Genomic DNA, 23,807 nt, shown 5'->3' with positions numbered 1-23,807 from the left:
GCTGTCCGCAGTCTCTGGTCATCCCTGTGCTGTCCGCAGTCTCTGGTCATCTCCTGTACTGTGTCTGCAGTCCATTAGTTCAGAATTTTTTTCCCCCGTTTTCTGCCTCTAAAACCTAGGTGCGTCTTACGGTCAGGTGCGTCTTATACGGCGAAAAATACGGTAGTTTAAAACAAGTAAATATATTCTTTCCAATCAATTTACTAATGCTAGCTGCATAAGGATTATAATGGTCAATGTTGATTGAGAGAGCGAAGTTCCACTTTAACAAGCAAGTGATTGGTTGATAGTACACAGGGCAGGCCTAACAACCAATCACTTGCTGGTTAATATGAAAAGTTAACCACCGGCAGCTCCCACCCTCCATCCAGTGCTGAGCTGTGCCTCCCACACTCCGTTCATTACTATTCTGCCTCCTGCTCTCCACGTTGGCTTGAGAATGACAGCGGCAGAGGCTAGGGGATAGAAGCAGCTACTAAATGGAGTGGCTCCGGATCCAGATGGGACAGTGGCTTGATCTGGACCACAGTCCACCATTGAGTGCTGCCTGATCTAAACCCAAGATTCAAAAATGTAATAAACTGTATAGCTTACTAATCCTGGTGGTGGTTGCCTATTCTTACTTTTAAAATGCAAAAACATTTACTACAAGTAAAGAAATCCACAAATTTACAGCTGTCACAAGAACAGGATGGAAGGGAAAAAAGTTTCAGTGACTTGCAGTAAAGCATTCCTCACTTCATGATTTGTTTGTGGAATGGGGAAGGATAATAGGACACAGCCGAAACAAAAAAAAAAAAAAACCAAAAACACCAAAACTGACAAGCAGGTTGTTAATCCTTTCTAATCTATACAAAACAAGTCAAATAAAACCACGGCGACTGCCTTCCTGATCTCGCACACTCACAAGATGGGAAGAAGCCATGCTCCTGGAAAAGCTGCATGACCAGAGCCCGCCGCTGATCCAAAGTCCGACGTAAGGACGAGTATGGGACCTTGTCGTACTCCAGCTCTGCCAACATGTCTTCTGCCTCGCTGCCTGTAGGAGGAAACAAGTTTTAATAATGCAGAATGGGGCAGAACAGCAGCTCAGACAGTGGACAGATGGAGGAAGAAAAGGGAGGTGCAGACGTGGATCATACCTGTCCGATCGAACGTGAAGATGTCTCCTTCACACTTGGCGCTCTTTGGGGTGTTGGGCTCGGAGCTGCAGCTAGAACGCCTCCTCATTTTCCTCTTCGGAGATATGGGATCCTCTGTAGAAGAGTCTAAGTCTGGCAGGTAAGGAAAAAAAAATCTGACTTCATGGAATTTCATTTCAATCACTGTTAAACATATCACAATGATAAAATAAATCTAAAAGTATATATTTCTCAGCCACATATTTCTTCATGCGGGCTCCCTGCTGCTTACTTGTGGGCTGCCAATGGTTGTGGGTCTATATATGTATCTTACTAAAAGTTTAACAGACATAGAGGTTGATTTACTAAAACTGAAAAGTGCAAAATCTGGCACAGCCGTGCAGAGTATCAGTTTCTAACTGCAGCTTGTTCAGTTAAGCTTTGCCAAAAAAAAAAGCCCGGAAGCTGATTGGTTTCTATGCACAGCTGCACTAGATTTTGTACTCTCCACTTTTAGTAAATCAACCCCATAATCTTGCTGGAAAACAGCAGAATCAAGTCAACAGAGAATGTAAGGAAACCTCCAAAAGAGGTGCATAGGCACATACCTGTAGAATTCTTGCGCTTCTTACGGTAGGAGCCCAGGATAGCTCGAGGAGAGGTGGCAAGAGACTGAAGGGTGGGTGAGGGCAGCACCTCTTCTGGCTTGAACTCTGGAAGCTCTGCAAATCGTTCTTCAAAGTCCACCTCAGACAAGACCCTGCTGGTGGGACAACAAGGGATGTCAGTAGCGTAGAACAAGTGTGTTGTCATTTGTAGACATAAGCAAAGTGAGGAAAACATGGCCACACACAGGAGTTACTGGGCAGTGCAGACGAGGAAGGATCAGAGCTTGGACAAGTTGTGGTAGAAGAAAGGCAGCAAAATGCACAAAAACAGCCTCCCTGGGAAGGATATAGAACAGATGAAGAGGCATCACACATACCAAGAACCAGAAAGGACTCACTTGTCAACAGAATCAAATGTCTTCTTCAAGGGTGGAGGCCGCAGTTTGGGTTTTTTCACTGGTCCGTCCTTTCGGTCAGAAGCTTCAGGAAGTGGTCCTCCTGATGACCTCCCAGCCTCTCCTGGAGAGCCACCAATACTGCTGGACGTAGTTGGTGCAACAGGCGAAGATGATGGTGGAGGCGCAGGTGGAGCGGGTGAGGGATCTGAGCGGTTCTCTTGGACTGTGCCCTTCCAGTCTATTGAATACTATGTAAAAAACAGCAGAAAGCAAGATTGAATTGTCATTGATGCCAAACCACTAGGATTGGGTATTAGAGTACAGTAACTCAGAGTTGACCCAAAGTCTTTACAACTAGCGACCCACAAACCAAGAGAGCTCAGTTATACAGAAAGTGTTTTGGGCCATCAAACCTGCCTTCCATGTGCAATGTCTCTTGAATAAACCTACCTTACTGCTTTCAGTCCACCTTAGAATGTTCACCAAGCTGAAGATGCACAGCTCAGTTTACATTCTGGGGCAGACCATGTATGCTAGGATGACTGATTTCCAGCACATGCGCAGAAGTGATGCCATCCTACGCCAGCCAATGAAAGTGGCCACAGCCTGGCAGAAAAAGTAGAATACGCTGGCTAGGGACCTCAGGCCCTTGAAGAAGTACTGCAGACTTTAGTCCCACTGTAATACTGCGGAGCTCTTCGACATGCTAGAAAAGATGTAAATATGAGGTATCTACAGGCTTCTCGTGTTGCCAACCTTGGTGTAATACCTGTAAAGTCAGTTCAGGTTTTGCTTTAGGTAATACAACTAGTTGCACACATTATGTGTGACCATTGTTGCCACTGTGATGAAAATTTATAGAGACTAAGACTGGCCGTAGATGGGTCGAACTAACAGATTCTCCCATCCACACAAGCAAGGTGAATGGAGAAATCCTCTGCTTTGCTATTGTATTCTGACTCTACCGCTGTCAGAATACACGGATCAGCACTGCAGCTGCTGATCAAATGAAAATTCTGACATTCCTGTTAGACAGAAGCTGATTACTAGATGTTCTTCTGTTGAGTGGGAACGGCCATAGATGGATCTAAATTCAGCCAGTCTCTGCTAAACCAGACAAATTTCGATCCATCTATGGCCAGCTTTAATCTATCCCTGAACAAGCAATGAGCTCTGGCAATTGTACCTTACCTGATCTATACCAATATGGGCCCTAGTGTGTGGGGGTGCCTGAATAACTGTGGTAAAGAAACTAGATTGCAAGTACCTCGTGGTGTAAGCACTTTTACTAGGGCCAGGTCTTCTACCCCAGGGGTCTGCTGTGTTGCGAGTTGTGAATGTTTGGAGAAAAGCGAGCAGATCTTCTACTACATCTTCTACCTGACTGATGGAAAAATCCCTGATGTGCATTTCCCATGCTGACACTTTACTGACAGACTGTTGCAAAACCTAACATTTTCATACATTTGTCAAGTCTGAACGTAGCCAAGGTACGAGTGGGCGCGCCTGAGTCACTCAGGCTGTGTATAAATAGAATTCATTTGACATTGCTAGTTACCGCAGACTCCTTCTTGATGGTGGGAGAAGGTGGCTCCCGTTTGATGTCAGACAGACCGACAGCTCCACCGTGTAATGGGGACCCGACTGCTTTCTCCTCAGTTGCGGACTTCGCCCACGCGTCTCGTGACGAGCGCTCTTCTGCAACTGTCAGCCTAGGCTTCCCTGGAGCTAAATCCCGAGGCGGAACAGCAGGGAAAGCACTAGATGAAGAGGATGTTTCTGTGGTGGGCTCCCGTCCTATGGATGCCCCTCGAGGTTCTGCAGTGTACCTAGTGCAAAGACATAGCAACAGGGTGACCCTTTGAATCCAAACACACTGTGAACTTCAATGCAACCCCTAACAACATTTTTGCAGTTTCGTACATAGAGGGAAGTGTTAGAAGATCTGTCAGTGAAGGGAAATCTCCCCAACAGGGCAAAGACCGTAATGAAGACACCTCTCTTTTTCTAGAAGTGTTCCAACCCTAGCTTCCTTAACCACTTACTGCCGGCCGTACACATAGATGTGGCCTCTAAGCAGGTAGGCTTTATTGCCATACATGCTGTAACGGAACTGACCCAGACTGTGCTTGAGTACGTCCGTTAGAATACCGCTCCCACGTCCGAACACCGACAACAGACACCACAGCGACCATACAAGACTAGAAAACACCAGTCTTGAAGTAAACCAGGAGGTAGACTAGTTTACACAAGATATATACACTCAGGGGACAATCCCCCTCCCTGCATAATGACACAGGGTGGGGCAATCTACATTTAGTAACAAGAGACACACAGGTATTCAAACTTCACACCAGCAGACAGTCCCATCAGGAGGGAGGGCTGCTGGAGCTGGAGACACCCCCCCACTAAGCCAATACACACAAACACATACATCCCATAATAGTTTGCTCCCAAGCAAGACACACAATAGAACAATGGGATGCAACCACATAACATTAAACAATCAACAACCCCCCACCCCACTAGTAGGACAGATCACCCTGTACCCCTAACAGGCACAGGGTGATTTACACATAAGAGGGATATGGGGAGCTGAAACGGGTCTCCCCACCTTTCCAAAGTGAGCTGGGTTCCATGGGCCCCCCACCCAAAGTGATTCCCATCACACATGCGTTCCTAGGTAAATACTTTACTGCGCCAAGAGTGCGCTCCCTGCACAGTAACAAGTGGGTACCTGAAAGCTGCATACTTGAGATGGGGAACTTTCCAATCATGTGACTGCCAGTCACATGATCAGAATGCCCACCTCCCGGTATTTAGATCCTGTTAAAGGGCTGGGAGGTGGCAGCTGGAAGAGGTTAAAAAATAAAACACATATTGACCAGCCATTGCTGAAACTAAAGATCAACACTCACTGCAATACTCTACGTTTCTGGCATTGTTTTCTGTAAACCCCTCCATTCTCTGATCCAGCACCACAGTGAACAAAGCCCAGTGTCATTCCACCTACGTCTTGTGAGCCCCGGGTGGCAGTGTCACGATAGAGGCTCTGAGCTTCAGAAACTGCTGAAATATTTTTTCTTTTTTTTACTATAGCTACAGTGGCAGGGATCACCTGCAATACAACTGGTTTCCTGTCATTCTTCATGTAGCTTTGCCTAAAGTCTTAGGCAGGAAATGCCCACCGGAAAAGGAGAGGCAGCAGAAAAGTATCAACAGCACAAAGCTCTCGGAGACATCGAATTATGTGTATTGGTATTTTGGTAGTTACGTATTCTACCATTAACTTATACAGCTCGCCCTCCTATTGGACGATTTGAAATCGCTACATTTAAAGTGGACCTGAACTCAAAAAAGGAATCTCTTTATCATGAGGAATAACAATAGAGGTTTTTGGTGGCTAATCATTTGTCCCTCGATTATCTGTTGTTGAGTACAGCTTCCATACTTCCTCTACTTCCTCAACCACTTGTCCTCCTGAGGATTTACCCCCCTTAATGACCAGGCTTCTTTTTGCTACTCAGCGCTGCACTAATTCAACTGATAATTGCGCGGTCATGCAATGCTGCACCCAAATGAAATTTACGTCCTTTTTTTCACACAAATAGAGCTTTCTTTTGGTGGTATTTGATCACCTGTGCGCTTTTTATTTTTCACGCTATAAACAAAAAAAGACCAAAAATTTTGAAGAAAACGATATTTTTTACTTTCAGCTATAAAAAATATATCGTAAACTCAAAGTTGGTTATAAATTTAGGCCAAAATGTATTCTGCTCCATGTTTTTGGTATAAAAATCCTAATAAGTGTATATTGATTGCTTTGTGTGAAAGTTATAGCGTCTACAAACTATGGTATAGATACTGCAATTTACGCCATTTTTTTTGCTATACAGCGCTGCGCTAGTTTAACGGACAATTGCGCGGTCATGCAATACGGTACATAAATGTAATTTATGTCCTTTTTTCCCCACAAATTGGGCTTTCTTTTGGTGGTATTTGATCCCCTGTGCGGTTTTTATTTTTTGCGCTATAAAAAAAAAAGGCTGACAATTTTGAGGATAAAAAACAATATTTTGGACTTTTTGCTATAAAAACATGTCCAGTAAAAAAAAATGTGAAAATCAAATTTAGTCATAAATTTCTGTCAAAATATATTCTGCGACATGTCTTTGCTAAAAAAAAACCCCAATACGTGTAAATTAATTGGTTTACGTGAAAGTTATAGCGTTTACAAATGGCGGGAAAGATACTGGGATTTTTAATTTTTTTTTATACTAATAACGGCGGCGATCAGCGACTTATGGCGGCGATCAGCGACTTATGGCAGGACTGCGGCGGACATTCTGACACTGGGGGGGAACTGACATCCCCAGTGACACCAATACAGTGATCAGTACAAAGGAAAAAAAAAAACAAAACACTGACACTGTACTAATGGCACTGGGGAGGAACTTTTTTATTTACTGAAAGGGTCAACTGTGTGAGGGGAGTGTTTTACTAGGGGGCGGGGGTGTGTACTGCATGTGAACATGTTGATCTGGAGAGAAGAGTTTATCAGGAGTTTGTCAGGAGCTGACAGAAAGCACAGCTGCAGTGTAAACACTGCAGCCGTCCTCTCTGTCAGTGATTGCCGCTAATCGCCAGGACACGGTAGGTAATGACCGGCCGTGACCCGGCGACTGACACCCGCGGCCCCGATCGGCGGCGCAGGTAGTGCCGGCGGCACGCCTCGCACGTGCCCCCTACCTGTTTTGCAAAAGCACGTTTTAAAACGTGGTTTTACGCAGCCGTGCCGTGTATTTTTACAGTGACTGGTCGGCAAGTGGTTAAAAGGTAAGTCCACTAATGATGGAGGGAGCCATAGCAGTGCAGCTTTCAACTCTATATACAGTGGTACCTCGGTTTACGAACTCCTCGGTTAACGTCATTTTCAGTTTACGAATGAAAATCCATTGAAAATAATGCCTCGGTTTACAAATTTTTTTCGCAATATGAAGCAAGTTTCCCCAGGATGCATTGCGCCTGGGAAGTTTTTAGCTCCACTCCTGTGCATGCTGGAGTCTGTGGATAGCACGTGGCGTCGAGTATGGAGGTGTTTTTTAATGCATTCCTATGTTTCACATTACGAATTTTTTCGCAATACGAAAGGTCCCGGAGAACGCATTAAATTCGTAAACCGAGGTACCTCTGCACGTACTCTCTAGCCTAGTATAGTCATTTTCTCTGTAAACAGATCTACAGCTGTGTGGGGGAACCCAGAGTGATAAAGTTACAGGCTGGCGGGACCATTAAATCAACCAAAATCACCCAAAAGAAACTTCATGGTGAATTATACTAACCAACATCTTTTAAGACCTTTTGGAGACTTTAAGTGAGCTTTCTGGACTGAGGCCCAGGGGTGTGCAAACTTGTTGAGGTCAAAATAAGGGGTTGCACCATCCCTGCTGGAATTTCTTTAATTTCAATTTGAGTCAAGAAGTATGACTGGAGATCTGTGTTGAAAGTATTTAAAGCAATTTCTAAAAGGTTCAATTTTTTTTTTTGTGAAATAACAAACGTGTCTATAGTTACCTGCTGTGTGCTCCCCCGCAGGCTCTCCTGGCTCCTCCTGTCTCTCGGGTGCCCCCACAGCAAGCAGCTTGCTATGGTGGCACCCATTGCTCCATGTGTCCATTCACACATGGAGCCACAGCTTGGCCCTGCCCCTCTCTCTCCTCATTGGCTGTAATGGCTCCCGCTTGCTGTTTTAGTCAATGAAGAGGCAGAGACCTATGACATCCAAGGCTGTCATTCACATCGCGATCCCGAGGAAGCTCAGGTAAGTACTGAAGGGGCTAGGGTAGCTGCTGCACACAGGTTTTTTACGTTCATGCATAATGCATGAAGGTAAGGCTTCAGCCTTTCCAACCACTTTAAAGACTTGCAAGAAGTTAGGGCCTGAACTGTACTGAACATACGCTGACCTAGCAAAATAACAGATTAGGGGCAGGAATTTGGTCCCATTCCCGTTAGGAAGTATTTGTAATGCTCCTTACTTTGGTTCAGGTGTCTCTTCGCAAGGTGGTAGCGGCGCAGGACGGGAAGTAGTACGCACACACGGCGAGGGCGATGTAGCCTCATATGACCCCACTGGGATACTGGCAATGGCTGCCTTCACTTTCTGAGGCGGCTTAGAGAGGGTCCTCTGAGATTTGGGAGCCACCAAACTGAATGTAACGGAAGAGGCTGCAAAACAGGAAATTCTGCATGAGTTATATTAAACAATGCAAAAATCCTAACAAAAATAAGCAACTGAATTCACTTAATATAACCAATTACATTCCAACAGTCCCTCGCTAGCACCTGCTGCTGAATGTGGGGTTGCCACCATTTTCATTGGCCAGGACGGGATGACATTAATCCTGCACAGGATCTGGTCATCCCAGCACTCAGAGACCGGCCCGGCGCTGTAAGTAGTTTACAATACTGAAGGAGACAGCCGGCAGGCAGCTGGAGGAGACAGCCGGCAGGCAGCTGGAGGAGACAGCCGGCAGGCAGGCAGGTGGAGGAGACAGCCGGCAGGCAGGTGGAGGAGACAGCCGGCAGGCAGGTGGAGGAGACAGCCGGCAGGCAGGTGGAGTAGACAGCCGGCAGGCAGGTGGAGGAGACAGCCAGCAGGCAGGTGGAGGAGACAGCCAGCAGGCAGGTGGAGGAGACAGCAAGCAGGCAGGTGGAGGAGACAGCAAGCAGGCAGGTGGAGGAGACAGCCAGCAGGCAGGTAGAGGCATTTATTGCGGAATAAATATTGCATATCTCTTCTGCATTAAAAGCCTGCTCACTGTCTGTTCTGCTGTAACATATATACCCCCTTTACTTCTCAAGGAGGACCTGACAACCTCTCTGTGCCTACCAGCCTCACCATCCCATTTTGACAGACAGTACATAGTTACATAGTTAGTCTGGCTGAAAAAAGACAAAAGTCCATCCAGTTTAACCACAGACCAAAAAAAAAAAAAAAGAAGTACAAAAGAATAAAACAGTGAAAGTGCCTGCAGAACTACAGAAGGTGTTTTTATTCCTGGCTCAGACATCCTCAGTTATGTAATGCTTAAAAAAAAGAGTGGACCAACATGAGGGTATTTTTTTTTTTATTTCATCCTCCTGCTAGATGGTGCGCACACGCCCATATACACTACTGTGAATGCCTGGGTTCAAAACAGAGAAATAAACCTCATTGAATTCAAATAATCCTGCCTGTGACTGGACAGTGAAGATTCAGCACATTGATGAGCTCATCTCTCTGCTCTCTCCTGTTAGCATGCTCCTCATTGGCATATGAGCACTGCAGCACAGTTGATTGGCTCCTTATGCAGCCTCTCCCTCTCCGTCGGAGCTCTATGGTATGGGGGATTGAAAGAGACTTGTAACAATTCAAACACAGGTGCTGAAAGCAAAACTTCACCCAAAAGGGGGCGTTCCGCTTGTTTGTATCCTCCTCCCTCCTCTGTGACATTTGGCACCCCCCGCAGCTTTCTGGGACACATCTCACTGCGGGACCATTCACAAAGCACAGCACAGCTTGCACATGTGCAGTAGGAAACTGCCTGCGAAGCCAGAAGGGTTCACTGCCAGTTTCCCTTGCCTAAGATGGAGGCGCCTGTAGGATATTGCTGGATCCCTGGACAGGCAAGTGTCATTACATGAAAAGTCAGCAGCTACAGTATTTGGGGAAGGGGGGGGGGGGTGCAGCTCCTCTTTAATGCGCTTGCAGTTTACAAATACATTCAATGTTGTATTAACCCCCTACTGCCCACCCTGACGTCACTTTAAAAAGTTCTGAATGCCAGTTGGGAGGGAAGGATTGACAATCATGTGACCACTGTGATTGGGGGGTCACATGGCCAGTCCCAACGGGTCACATGGCCAGTCCCACCAACTTCTGATTATTAATAGAGACCTAGAGCAGTCATTGACAGCTTGGTTTCTGTGCCGGAAGCACCCCAGTGGGTGGCAACATGTTAAAAGTAGAAAAAAAGGCTCTGTGGTGAAATGTTGCTCCCCTTTGTTTTAATCCTCCCTGTATACATTTTCTCATAAATCGCTTCCTAAATCCTAAATTATTTTTTCTACGTGGTCACAAGGCTGCAAAGCTCCGTAGTTTAGTGGGTCCCCTGCAGCAGTGACAACATCTTCCCAATGTCTACAGCTCCCAGGATTGTCAAGGCATCATCAGTCAGGAGAAGAGTTACCGCCAAGAGACAGAAAAACTAACCAGATCGCTTTACTGGAAAATGTTTAGGAAGCGATTTACTGGAAAATGTGCACAAGAAGAATCACAGCAAAAGGGGGGAGAACATTTAACTGGTTAACTATTGTGATGCCTTCAGTGCTACAATAATGAATAAAGAGCTGCATTAATCTGCATATTTTATATTTAACCCCTTTGCGTCAGCGCCTCCCGGCCCTTTAAGAGGTTTCAGAAGCCGGGAGGCGGGGCAGGGTTTTAGGGTCCTGTGACCGCCGTGATTCGCTGTCACATGATCGGAAAAGGTCCCGATCTCCCCTTGCGATGAGTTTCCCCTTTCCGTGAGTCACGGATTATGTACAGGGAGCGCGCTCTCAGCACATATGTATTTTCAAATGGTACGCAAATATGCTGCCGCTCAGCGTCAAGTCCCAGACGCCAAGAGGCCGCATATTTGTGTGCGCTCAGCGTCTAGGGGTTGGAAAAAAAAGACCCTTCAAAAAACTGCATGTAATTTTAATACATTGTGAACAGCTATGGTGGTATTTATGAAAAGTGCATTGGGGTTTAAAGTTTGATGCAGAACATGCTTTAGGCCGTATTCAGACAGTAGCTGCCACCCTGTGACAGGGTGCATTCAGGCCATGCACTCGCTCCTGCACAGCTGTCAAATTGTGACATGCGGCTTCGTGTTTGTGCAGCCACTGGGTCTCCATCTACCTCTATAAGCTGCCTTCAAGCAGCTGGGGTGGATGCAGATGCCAAATCAAACATTTCCAGCACGCAGTGCAGGTGCCAGCGCCCATCTGATGAGGGTCTAAAAAAGGTATCAACAGATTCAGTATTATTTTTTTAAATGCCTACCAGTGACGGTGGTGACCTGTGATGTACTGCCTACTGTAGATGGAGCAGGTGGGGCGCTGATTGTCGGAGGGGTGCTTATGGCTTTGGTCAAGATGGTGGTTGGTGCAGCGGGCACGGTACCTGTACTGGCCACAGTGCACACTAAATTCTGAGCTGGAGCAGCAGCCGCCATAGTCAGCGTACTAGACCCGACGGTTGGGTATATCGCAGTTAAGACTTGGTTGCCACAGGTGGCTGGTACAGGAGGTGTGGAGGCCGGAGACACGGTGACCTGCCCGGGGGCAAGGATGTGGCTCTGCCCTGTAATACAAAGACCAGAAATATCACAAAACAGAAATTAAGTAACGGTTATTAAACAGGTCATTCAGCTGTTTATAATCGGATTTCTCTAAATATGTTTTCAAGACCATTAGGTTAAAGTGAAGCTTTCTGGATGTTTCAGACTTTAATTAGCCATTAAAATGACCAATCTAAAAGAAACCGTACTTGTGGGGGGAAGAGACACACAGCCCCATTTGTAGTTCTTGTTACTGATGGTCATGTGTGTGTATTGTGTACAAAGACTTACTGCAGTTCTTAGACAGTATCTCTTACCTGCTAGTAGTGGTTGGACTATGGCCTGACCATTTGGACTTATGGTGGTGAAGCCAAGTGCCATGGACCCAGTCCCTAGTGAAGGCTGGACACATGGGGCAGTGCCTGCTGTCATAGACTGGGAGTGTGAGCTTGTGGTCACCAGAGGAAGGGTGCTGCCTGCTGCTGAGGGCACATATGTGATCCTGTCCGGGAAAAAAAAAAAAACAATACAGATTATTGAGCCATTTATACGGCCATAACCATCAATGTTCTGTATAATGAAGTCTGTCTATGGCATTAACACACACGTTTACATGTTTACGAGGAGTCTCTGTAGCAGTTTTATCATCTGTTGATCCTGCCAGTAGATCTGTGATTTGTGCACTCTGTTTATGAGGCCAAGCTGTCCAGTGGCAGTTAGGTCAAGCCACACTGGCAACAAAAAGAACCTTCAAAGTGATTCAGTAGCACAATGAAATATGTATGTGCATATAAATATATTAGTGATCAAAATAGTGTGAAAAAACTAAAAGTCCATAAAAATTTTTTCCACCAAATGAATCTTCCAATTCCCAAAAGATCACAACGTGCAATAAAGATGGCGTTCCCCCTGTCGGGTGCGCACTCACCATATAGCCATGCCTCCCATTCTCATGGCTGGCTAAAATCGCTTATAAAGCGGATCCAAATGGGAAGGAGATCAGTCAAAATGGATATTATCACTCTCCTCTCTGCTCATCCAACAATTGCCATGATCAGTTGACACCACTTCATAGGATAACAAGTTCCTAATAATGAGGAACTAATCTATCTATCTATCTATCCATCCAGTCGTATCCGACCCTTGGCAATTACATGGACCGTCACTCGTAAGCAGGGGTGGACTGACCACTTGGAAACTCGGGCACTGCCCGAGGGCCCAGGGTCAGTAAGGGGCCCCATGAGATGCCCCTGGTACCTTTTTCATAGGCTTTTTTGAGTTTGGGCAAGGACACAGGGGCCCCATGATCCCCTATTGCCCGGGGGCCCCATGAGTTGTCAGTCCGCCCCTGCTCGTAAGCAACTTTTTCCATGAATTCTCTTAGCAATTATTTTACAGGGTAGGTTGCCAGGTATTTCCCCAACCCCTACCATGCAGGAAAACCTGCGTGGCCAGGGATGAAGCTAGGACAATTTAGACAGGAGCCAATTAACCTACCGAAATGTCTTCGGAGTGTGGGAGGAAACCAGAGTACCTGGTGGAAACCCACACGAACACAGGGAGAACATGCAAACTCCATGCAGCAGACGCCATGGTTGGGAATTGAACCCATGACCCAATTACTGCAAGGCAGAAGTGCTAACCACTAAATCACTGTGCCTCCCGAGGAACTAATAGCAACATGGATAACACTCTCCTCCTCCTCAATCTCTCTCATTCAGGATTACTAGTCATGTGGAAACAAAAAAATGAAACCCAATGGTGCAGTACAAAATGACATTGTGCTACTAGATCACTTTGAAGGTTCTTTTTGTTGATCATAGTTATTTGTATAGAAGTGGCAGCATTTATTATAATTATTTTTTATTTAGATTCCATGACGCATGTAGTGCAAAGGTTTTTTTTTTTTTATCAGCCACATTGACAGTTGTGTTTACAACGATCAGCTATATTCATATGGGTGACAGTGAGAGGCTCTGCCATTAGGAAAACATAGAAGAAAACTCCACAGGGTTCTCTGTTTAAAGGGCTCCAGAATGTCAGTTGTGAGTGGAGAAGGGTAGTTCTTCATCACTCCTAAGGTTTTGTAATTTCCGGAATCAGAGTTTGGAGCTCAAAGACTGAAGTGCTTTGGGAGGGGAGGAGTCTCCAATCCAGTGTCCAAGTCTTCCCAAAAACCAGCAGGCCGAGTGTGTAGTGTCCTCAGTCTTTAGAATCTAGGACCTGACAAAAGTTCAGGCTCTGCCTGAGAGACAGAAGGTCTCTGCATAGGAGTCAGGAGGGCCCCAATCCTTCCCAAGGAGTCAGAGAGGCCAGAGCAGCAAGGAGCTGGAAGAGAGCCCAGGTACAGATGTTGTAGGGGAGCACCGAGGTGCTGTGTTAGATGGTCAGGAGGACAAAAGGCAAAAGCCCTGAGCAGCAGCACTGCCAGGGGGCTGAACCTCATTTATGTTTGTGTTGATGGTGGAAAACCCTGCGTGGGTAAATGATTTTCTGTATGAACTTCTTCCAGTTTGTTAATAAAAGTCGGCCAGCATGCCTTTAACCAGCATTTCTGGAGTGGACTGGACTGAACTCACTGGCAAAAACCCCCATATCATCACAAATTAAACCATTTTTTAAATTTTTTTTATTTTTACAAAAAGGAAAAACAAAACAGTTGTAGTTGCTTACAAAGTGTTAGCTGGAGTTAGGCTCTGATTTATTGGTGTAAACTCCATGAAAAACTACATATACATCTAAGACCATCTTGTCCACATTGATGATGTGCAATTTTAGAAGAAAAGCAAACAGCATTGTCACTCTTTAAATGGAAGTGGAAAAATAACAGATCTACTGGCAGGATCAATCAGGTAATAAAATGTGATCAAGCTCCGGTAGGCGGGGTGAAACGCATCAGAGGGCGTGGCCAGAATGACAGCGGAGGTCATTCCTTAACATTGGACTCCTGGGATTGGTTGAGCAGCATCCATCCCTTCACAGGTAATAAAAACAATTTCACAGCGAAAAGCAGAAAAACAGAAAGTGAAGTGTTAATGCTAGAAATGGTAGAATAATGAGGTTTATTTACTAAAGCTGGAGAGTGCACAATCAGGCTCACTTCTGCATAGAAACCAATCAGCTTCTAACCTCAGCTTGTTCAATGAAGTTTTGGCAATAAAACCTGGAAGCTGATTGGTTTCTCTGCAGAAGTGAGCCTGATTGTGCACTCTCCAGCTTTAGTAAATAAACCGCAGAGTGTCTTTTTTTTTTTTTTGCCCATGGTTCCAATAAATAAATGCAATCTGCTTAAAGTGAACCACGATATGCCTGTATTAATGCCCCAGAAACACCTCTTCTGATTTAGTTTCGCTTAGTAAGTAGATTGGCAGTTGGTGAAAATGTAGCCATGAAGTCAGAGGAAAGTCACCCTTCAGTAACTGTCCAGTGAGAGGATGGTTCGGGTTTCTTCAAATCAACCCACAGGCTAAAATGCTGCAGCCCGGCGGTGTCCATTGTGGAGGTGTCAGAGGATTCATTGTTACACACAGTTACTTTTTTTTTTCCTCTTTTTCTTTTTAACTTTAGGCTGACCGTAGATGGAGCAAATTCCTTTCCTGCTACCACAGGGTGAGAACACAGTGATTATTGGTATAACTGCCACTAGCAAATATTGAAAGTAAAATCCAGCAGGCTGGTTGTATCCAAGTTGATCAATCGATTAAAGTGGTTCTAAAGGCTCAAGGTCTTTACCTCCAGGCATTCTATGCATGAAGGTAAAAAAACCTTCTGTGTGCAGCGGCCCCCCCAGCCCCCTCAATACTTACCTGAGCCTCATTGCGATCCAGCAATGTGAATGACAGCCTCGGCTGTCCCGGGTCTCTGCCTCCTCATTGGCTGAGACAGCAGCAGGTGCCACCATAGCAAGCTGCTTGCTGTGGGGGCACCAGACAGACAGGAGGAGCCAGGAAAGCCTGCGTGGGACCCAAGAAGAGGAAGATCCAGGCTGCTCTGCACAACCACTGCACACAGTTGGTAGGTATAGACATGATTGTTATTTTACTACAAAAAAGAGAAAAAAAATTTAAAAAAATGAACCTTTAGAATCGCTTTAACCGCCACCTGCCCGCCTCAGGGGCGGACTGACCATTCGAGCACTCGGGCACTGCCCAAGGGCCCGGGGTCAGTAGGGGGCCCCATGAGATGCCCCTGGTACCTTTCATTGGCTTTTTCATAGGCTTTTTTGGGTGTGGCGAGGACACAGGGGCCCCATGATCCCCTATTGCCCGGGGGCCTCATGAGTTGTCAGTCCGCCCCTGGCCCACCTTATAAGGCAATGACGGGCGCAAGGCAGTTCTCTCGTTCTGGGAGAATGTCATGACACCTGTCAGTGTCCATCAATGCCACCTGCCAGTGCCCATCAGTGCCACAGTGCCTACCAGTGCACATCAATGCCACATATCAGTGCCCATCTGAGCTGCTGTTCAGTGTCACCTATCAGTGCCAGTCAGTGCCACCTATCAGTGCCAGTCAGTGCCACCTATCAGTGCCAGTCAGTGCCGCCTATCAGTGCACATCAGTGCCGCCTATCAGTACCATATATGAGTGCTGCCTTTCAGTGCCCATCAGTGATGCCTGTCATTGCCCATCAGTGCCACCTACCAGTGCTTCCTCATCAGTGCCCATCAGTGCCACCTATCACTGCAGCCTCAGCGCACATCAGTGAAGGAGAAAAATCACTTATTTACAAAATTTTAAAACAAAAACTAAGAAAAAACATTTTTTTTTTAATTTTCAGTTTTTGGTTTGTTTAGCAAAAAATAAAAAAACCCAGAGATGATTAAATACCACCAAAAGAAAGCGCGGTCTCAAAAAAATTATAAAAATGTCATATGGTTACAGTGTTGCATGACCGCACAATTGTCATTCAAAGTGTGACAGCGCTGAAAGCTGAAAATTGGCCTGGACAGGAAGGGGGTATAAGTGCCCTGTAGGGCAAGGGGTTTAACTTGGATAAATTCAGCCTGTCCATACATGGTTGGAATCTTGTCCGGTTCCTGCTGTACTGGCCAAGATTCGAACCGTCTATGGCCGGCTTTAGTGTGTTATACAGCATAGATATAGAGCACATCTGCAGTTTTATGCACCGCACCTCACCAAAGTGTTGTGGTATGGATCAAGGCACAAAGAAAATTGCTTTCCGGTGATTGCTGAGCATCTCTGACGGGGAGGAGAGCTGTTTGTAAGCAAAACAGTTCTCCTCCCTGTCAGCTCCTGCACACTGCTTTGTATGACTGTGCACAGCATAGCCATGCAAAACAGTGTGCTTACAGTGAAGCACACAGAACATAGTAAAACAGCACACAGTTAACCCTTTGATCGCCCCTCATGCCAACCCCTTCCTGCTCGCTGCCATTAGTACAGTGTCAGTGCTTTATATTAGAACTGATCACTGTATTGGTGTCACTGGGGATGTCATTGACACCAAGTCAGTTCCCCCCCCCCAGTGTCAGAATGCTCGCTGCAGTCCCGCTATAAGTCGCTGATCGCCGCCATTACTAGTGGAAAAAAAAAAAAAAACGTATCTATACCGCCATTTGAAAATGCTATAAGGTTCATGTAAACCAATTACTTTACACGTACTGGGATTTTTTTTAGTAAAGACAAGTAGGAAGATACATTTTGGCAGAAATTTATGATGAAATTTGATTTTTTTAATTTTTTTACTGGACACGTTTGCTAGCAAAAAGTCAAAAATAATGTTATTTTCTCAAAATTATCGGTCATTATTTTTTTTTATAGCACAAAATAAAAAAACCGCACAGGCAATCAAATACCACTGAACGAAATTCAATTCGTGGGGAAAAAAAATACTGAAATTTAATTTGGGTGCAGCTTTGCACGACCACGCAATTGTCAGTTAACGCAGCGCCGTCACGCAAAAAATGGCCTGATCAGGAAAGGGGGGTAAATCCTCTGGAGGGCAAGTGGTTAAAATAACTGATTTTTTTTGCGCTTTCGCCTGAAATATTTTAGGTTGGTGATAGGATCACTTCAAAAGAGAAGAAAAAAAAAAAAAAAAATCACAACACAATACCACTTATACTCAATGTAGACATGGGATCGATCCAATGCTGCAGCTGTCACCTGTCGGGTATATACACTGTGAACTGAGCAATCAAAGGCCGCTGATTCAGGCTCTCTGCGGCATGCCGAGAGGCAGAGCTAGCTGCCGGTCGAACATCTGGGTGAATCCCGACATAATTTTTTAGCCACTTTCAGACTTTTAATGTTGTGATGTAATTTTAATTGTCGGGATCCCTGCACAGCCTAGACAGGCTCTGTGACGTTGGTGGACTTTAGCCCGCTCTCAGCTGATTCTGGGTAACAGGAGTGAAAAAGTAAGTGCCCCCCTGTGACCCACATAAGTGCAGCCAAGAGGTTTGGCCGTACTTCTGCTTTAACATGTTACAATTTTTATAAAATTTTAGTGATTGTGTTTACAAATCATAAAATTACTTCACAATATTAAAAATCTGAAAGTTGCATAAAAAATTACTGTCAACTACACATGGCAATCGTAACCCCCCCCCCCCAGGCAAAAAAAAAAAACAAATCACGACCATCTAGTTCAACCAATAGAAAAAAAAACTACCTAGTTGATGATGGCAGAATGACTTTTTGTGGTTGAGATACTGCTGCTACAACTGCTGCGGTTGCCATGGTGACAGGGATAGCACTCTGGAGTGTTGAACTGCCCGGAGTCACTAAGGCACTCTGCTTCGGAGCTGGCGGTTGCACCACGGGCATTGGAGTGATCTGTATAATCTGAGGACGACAAAGCAAGAAGACAATTGTAAATGAAAAACTATATATACCCCTCATGGCAGTTATATTTGCAGATTCCACTTACAATGGCCGTACAGGTTGCAATTTCTGTATAAAACCTTTTGACTAACCAAATCTGTGTAAAGGGCTTACCTAAACAATTCATTCAATCTGTACCCAACAGGCTGGGCCTTGCACTGTATAGGCGCTGGAGGATCTAGATTGTACAGTAAATTGTAATGTGTATAATCCGCTTACACTGACCCTGTCAATGAGCCCTCTCCAGTAGCATATACTTGTATTCCTATCGCTGTCCACTTCTAGTCCATTCAGCTGGTGGGAGTGAAGGAAGGTCCTGCTGTAAGTTACAAAGTCATAGTAAACTCCCCATGTGACAGTACCGACCAATCCAGTGCCGGTGCTGAATGGAGTGGTAGGGGAATGAAGGAAAAAGTCATGTTGTGGTGGGGTAGAGGATTAAAGAAAACCTATTGCTTTGTTCCAAGCACATGTTTTAAACCGACCTATCAACATAATTTCCTTGTTCAATTATGAGGTCTCCTATTGCCCACCAATAATAAAATCCATAAAGGATTAGAAAACAAGAGATATGATGCAAGGAACAGAATTAAAAAAATGTATATTTCTCTCTCTCTCTCTCTCTCTATATATATATATATACATATACATACAGTGGGGATCGAAAGTTTGGGCACCCCAGCTAAAAATTTGTATTAATGTGCATAAAGAAGCCAAGGAAAGATGGAAAAATCTCCAAAAGGCATCAAATTACAGATTAGACATTCTTATAATATGTCAACAAAAGTTAGATTTTATTTCCATCATTTACACTTTCAAAATAACAGAAAACAAAAAAATGGCGTCTGTAAAAGTTTGGGCACCCTGCAGAATTTATAGCATGCACTGCCCCCTTTGCCAAGCTGAGACCTGCCAGTGTCATGGATTGTTCTCAATCATCGTCTGGGAAGACCAGGTGATGTCAATCTCAAAGGTTTTAAATGCCCAGACTCATCTGACCTTGCCCCAACAATCAGCACCATGGGTTCTTCTAAGCAGTTGTCTAGAAAACTGAAACTGAAAATAGTTGACGCTCACAAAGCTGGAGAAGGCTATAAGAAGATAGCAAAGCGTTTTCAGATGTCAATATCCTCTGTTCGGAATGTAATTAAGAAATGGCAGTCATCAGGAACAGTGGAAGTTAAAGCAAGATCTGGAAGACCAAGAAAAATATCAAACAGAACAGCTCGCAGGATTGTGAGAAAAACAATTCAAAACCCACGTTTGACTGCACGATCCCTCCAGAAAGATCTGGCAGACACTGGAGTTGTGGTACACTATTCCACTATAAAGAGATACTTGTACAAATATGGTCTTCATGGACGAGTCATCAGAAGAAAACCTCTTCTACATCCTCACCACAAAAATCATCGTTTGAACTTTGCAAATTAACATATAGACAAGCCTGATGCATTTTGGAAACAAGTTCTGTGGACCGATGAGGTTAAAATTGAACTTTTTGGCAGGAATGAACAAAGGTACATTTGGAGAAGAAGGGGCACAGAATTTAATGAAAAGAACCTCTGTCCAACTGTTAAGCATGGGGTTGGATCAATCATGCTTTGGGGTTGTGTTGCAGCCAGTGGCACAGGGAACATCTCACGAGTAGAAGGAAAAATGGATTGAATAAAATTTCAGCAAATTTTGGATGGCAACTTGATGCCATCTGTGAAAAAGCGGAAGTTAAAGAGAGGATGGCTTCTACAAATGGATAATGATCCTAAACACACCTCAAAATCCACGAAGGATTACATCAAGAGGCGTAAACTGAAGGTTTTGCCATGGCTTTCACAATCTCCTGACCTCAACATAATTGAAAATCTATGGATAGACCTTAAAAGAGCAGTGCGTGACAGACAGCCCAGAAATCTCAAAGAACTGGAAGACTTTTGTAAGGAAGAATGGGCAAAGATACCTCAAACAAGAATTGAAAGACTCTTGGCTGGCTACAAAAAGCGTTTACAAGCTGTGATACTTGCCAAAGGGGGCAGTACAAGATATTAACTCTGCAGGGTGCCCAAACTTTTGCAGACGCCATTTTTTTGTTTTCTGTTATTTTGAAAGTGTAAATGATGGAAATAAAATCTAACTTTTGTTGACATATTATAAGAATGTCTAATCTGTAATTTGATGCCTTTTGGAGATTTTTCCATCTTTCCTTGGCTTCTTTATGCACATTAATACAAATTTTTAGCTGGGGTGCCCAAACTTTCGATCCCCACTGTAAATATATATCTATCTATCTCTATCTATCTATCTCTCTCTATATATCTATCTCTCTCTATATATCTATCTATATATCTCTATATATCTATCTCTCTCTATATATCTATCTATATATCTCTATATATCTATCTATCTCTATCTATCTATATATCTTTATCTATCTATACTGTATATATCTATATATATCCACTCACCTTGTTCGCAGGCTGTGCACCATTCTGGACTGGGAAGGGGGAGGTCACAAGTGGCAGCTGTGTCGTTGTAGGACCTGCTCGCACTGTCACATGAGGTGTGGTAACTGGAACAAGCATCTTGCCCTGAACCGGGGTACTTGGAGACAGGATTCCTGGACCAGAAAGCAGCTGGGTGCAGCTCCCAGGTGAAGGGGCAGGAGACACCGACTGGGCTATTAGGGCACAGGAAAATTATAAAATAGATCAAAGCAAACAGAGAAAGGAGCCTGATAAAGATAATAAAGGATCTGAATAAAAAGGAGGAAACAAACAGAAGATCGATAAAGTGAAGGGAGAATGAGGCGAAAGAAGCAGAAACGAGAGGACAAAGCAAAAGTAGACTTTATTAAACCTTCTTACCTTTGGCAGCTGCTGACACAATGCCCAGAGATGGGCTAGCAGCCGGGCCAGGCTGGACAATTGGGACAGCCTGAGGGGTGGCAATCACTTTAGCACTTGCAGGAGGAAGGGTGAAGTGGATGCCTCCTTGCAGCTGTTGTGGGATGGTGGGCAAGATGTACTGCACTTGGGTGATATTACCCCTCTTGCTTGAAGCAGGAAGCAGCTGCTGTGGCTGAAGAATGCCCAGAGGTACTGCTCCATTGGGGCTGCCTGTGGGGTTCTGGGTAATGAACTGCAGTGCAGTAACAGGACCTGCCCCATTTCCTGAAGCAGGGGCTGGCTGTCCATAGCTAGGCGCCCCCACCAGAAGGTTGGTTACGAGTCCACCAGCGGGTTTGCCCTGTGGGTGGGGAGAAGCTGGAGATGTCAGCTGTTGAACTGGTTTCCTGTCGTGAGCATACACAACCCCAATGCCCAACGGGGAACCAGGTACACGACCGTCACAAAGTTCACTGCTACTGCTGCTCCTGGCAATGGGTAATGGTTTACTTGCAATAGGAACTGGTGTGCTGCTAACTGGTTTGACTACATTTGTAACTACAGTGGAGGCTTGCTTTAAGCCAGGAGGTAAAACTCCAAGTCCTTGTGGCCCCGAAACAAGTACAGTTCCTACTGCAGGGACAGAAGGCCAACTGTCAGGTGTTCCTCTCTGCCCATCATAGGGTTTGGATGTGGGGGAATATACAGTGCTGGAGAGGTGTGGTGAGGGCACACTGGGCAGGACAATGGTTTGGGGTGCAGTGGATGAGATGACTGATTGAGCAGAGTACTGATTTGAAAGAAGTACACCATCCCCCGCCATCTTCTGTCCTGCACCCTCTGCACTGCGTTTCCTCTTGTAGCTGATGGCAGGGTCCACCATAGTAAAGCGCACTTCTGAAGTTCTCCTAGCTTGATGCTGGGTAGGTGTACGAGGAGGAGGAGGAGGAGGTGGAGGCGGCTTGGCAGGAGGCAGTGGAGGGTACCCACGGGGGAAGGAGGCTTGTGGATGGTCACTAGGCTTGGGTGACTGAGTCACATTCACAGGTCTATCTGATTTGAAGTCTTCAGAGGAAAGTGGAAAACTTCCAGAGTGCGAGGAGGAACGGATGACGAGGGGAAAGACCCCTTGAGGAGCCACCTAGCGACAAAGCAAAAAGAAAAAAAAAATTGTTTTTTTTTTAAAGAGATAATCAATTATAGTGCAAATATTCCCCTAGCAATGAACTGAAAGCAAGACTGAAAATGAAAGGATCTGACTGAGGACCAGCTTCTTATGAGCCATAAGGAAGGAGGCCTGCACAAAGGTTACTTTTTATTTTGTTTTTAAACAGCAAGTCCGAATAGGAAAAAGTCCAATAAACTGTTAATGCCATCTGGTATATGTTACCTGTCAGGCTCTTGCAGCCCGTCAGTAAACTGTCTGCCCGTACCTTCAATATGGGCAGGCAGTTACTGAACGCAAGGAAGCTCAATGGACTAGGAGAGCGCTCACCAGTGTCATCACAGTTCACTGAGAACGACAAGCCATCAGCCGCCATTGCTGATGGTACTTGTAGACAGTCCCAGAACTCTGAATGAATAATGCTGCTGTGTGGGTGGAGCCCCGCTGTTTTCAAACTGTAACAGTGAGGGCGGGGAGAAGGTTCCCCATCCGCTGTCACAAGGAGATGGATGCTCAACATGTTTCATGTTACACCCCAAAATACGGGTGTAACATGTCGAGAACAGTGAACTTATCCTTTAACCACAGCATATCCCTTTGAAAACATGCGTGCATACGAAACGCGTCAAGGAAGGAGCCTGCGCATTGACATCACACCGCCGGGGCCAAGCGAAGGTCCGGCGGCCATCTTAGTGAGTTGTTTTATACGATTTGTTTGTACTTTCCACATGGATACTCTGTACCTTTAATAAAGTACTACACTATTAGCCGATTTTTTCTGGCTCTTTTGTGAGCTAACTCCTCAGGATTTCTAATCACGGTTTGCATGCTGCTTGGTGTCATCATCCCTATCTGAGATCATCCTGGCCTTCATGGTCCTAGGATTGATGGGTGTGCTGCCTGACTTACCTGGAGAAGAAACCAGCTGTTCATGCGCATTACATATGCGCTTCTGGTGAGTGCATATAAAGGAATACTTTTCACTGATTATTATACAGGATTTATATAGCGCCAACAGTTTGCTCAGCGCTTTACAATATAACAGGAGACAATACAGTTCAATACAAAAGGGTTAGGAGGCCCTGCTCCTTGGAGCTTACAATCTAGGAGGCAGGGGCTAGTGGTACAAAAGGTAGTAACTGTGGGGGATGGACTGGTTGGAAGAGTAGAAGATTCCAGTATTAGCTGAGGGCAGGATAGGCTTCCCTGAAGAGATAAGTTTTCAGAGATCGTCTAAAAGTGAGCAGAGTAGGCAATAGTCTGATAAATTGGGGTAGTGAGTTCCAGAGGATGGGGGCAGCTGATTCACCAGCACTGGATGTCACCTGTTCACGGATTTATTTTCTGGACTTTTTTAGAACTCTTGTTTATCGCAATTTGATATATGTTCACGATCAGTCACTATTCATTTTATATCACCCA

General features: G+C 45.1%; 1 protein-coding gene across 8 annotated transcripts in view; it reads right to left on the bottom strand.

Annotated features, from left to right (window-relative positions):
* CIC (capicua transcriptional repressor) overlaps positions 1 to 23,807 on the bottom strand; it is a 280,330-nt gene that overhangs the window by 4,711 nt on the left and 251,812 nt on the right. For 6 of the 8 annotated variants that reach the window (XM_089687365.1, XM_089687363.1, XM_089687367.1 and 3 more), the window contains exons 11-21: positions 21,200 to 22,361; positions 20,801 to 21,012; positions 18,130 to 18,302; positions 11,813 to 11,997; positions 11,219 to 11,518; positions 8,166 to 8,355; positions 3,686 to 3,956; positions 2,128 to 2,375; positions 1,730 to 1,884; positions 1,143 to 1,274; positions 908 to 1,039 (exon numbers count right to left, since the gene is read on the bottom strand). In XM_089687365.1, coding sequence (XP_089543491.1) covers positions 908 to 1,039; positions 1,143 to 1,274; positions 1,730 to 1,884; positions 2,128 to 2,375; positions 3,686 to 3,956; positions 8,166 to 8,355; positions 11,219 to 11,518; positions 11,813 to 11,997; positions 18,130 to 18,302; positions 20,801 to 21,012; positions 21,200 to 22,361 — 3,160 coding nt within the window. The remainder of the gene's footprint in view (positions 1 to 907; positions 1,040 to 1,142; positions 1,275 to 1,729; positions 1,885 to 2,127; positions 2,376 to 3,685; positions 3,957 to 8,165; positions 8,356 to 11,218; positions 11,519 to 11,812; positions 11,998 to 18,129; positions 18,303 to 20,800; positions 21,013 to 21,199; positions 22,362 to 23,807) is intronic. The other 2 variants (XM_089687368.1, XM_089687370.1) reach the window with 2 other exon arrangements.

This window comes from Staurois parvus, unplaced genomic scaffold, assembly GCF_062004578.1.
Source record: "Staurois parvus isolate SC_StPar_1 unplaced genomic scaffold, SC_StPar_1.0 ptg000423l, whole genome shotgun sequence".
NCBI lineage: Eukaryota > Metazoa > Chordata > Amphibia > Anura > Ranidae > Staurois > Staurois parvus.
Note: the sequence above shows the minus strand (reverse complement) of the source record. Positions and strands in the feature narration are given on the sequence as shown.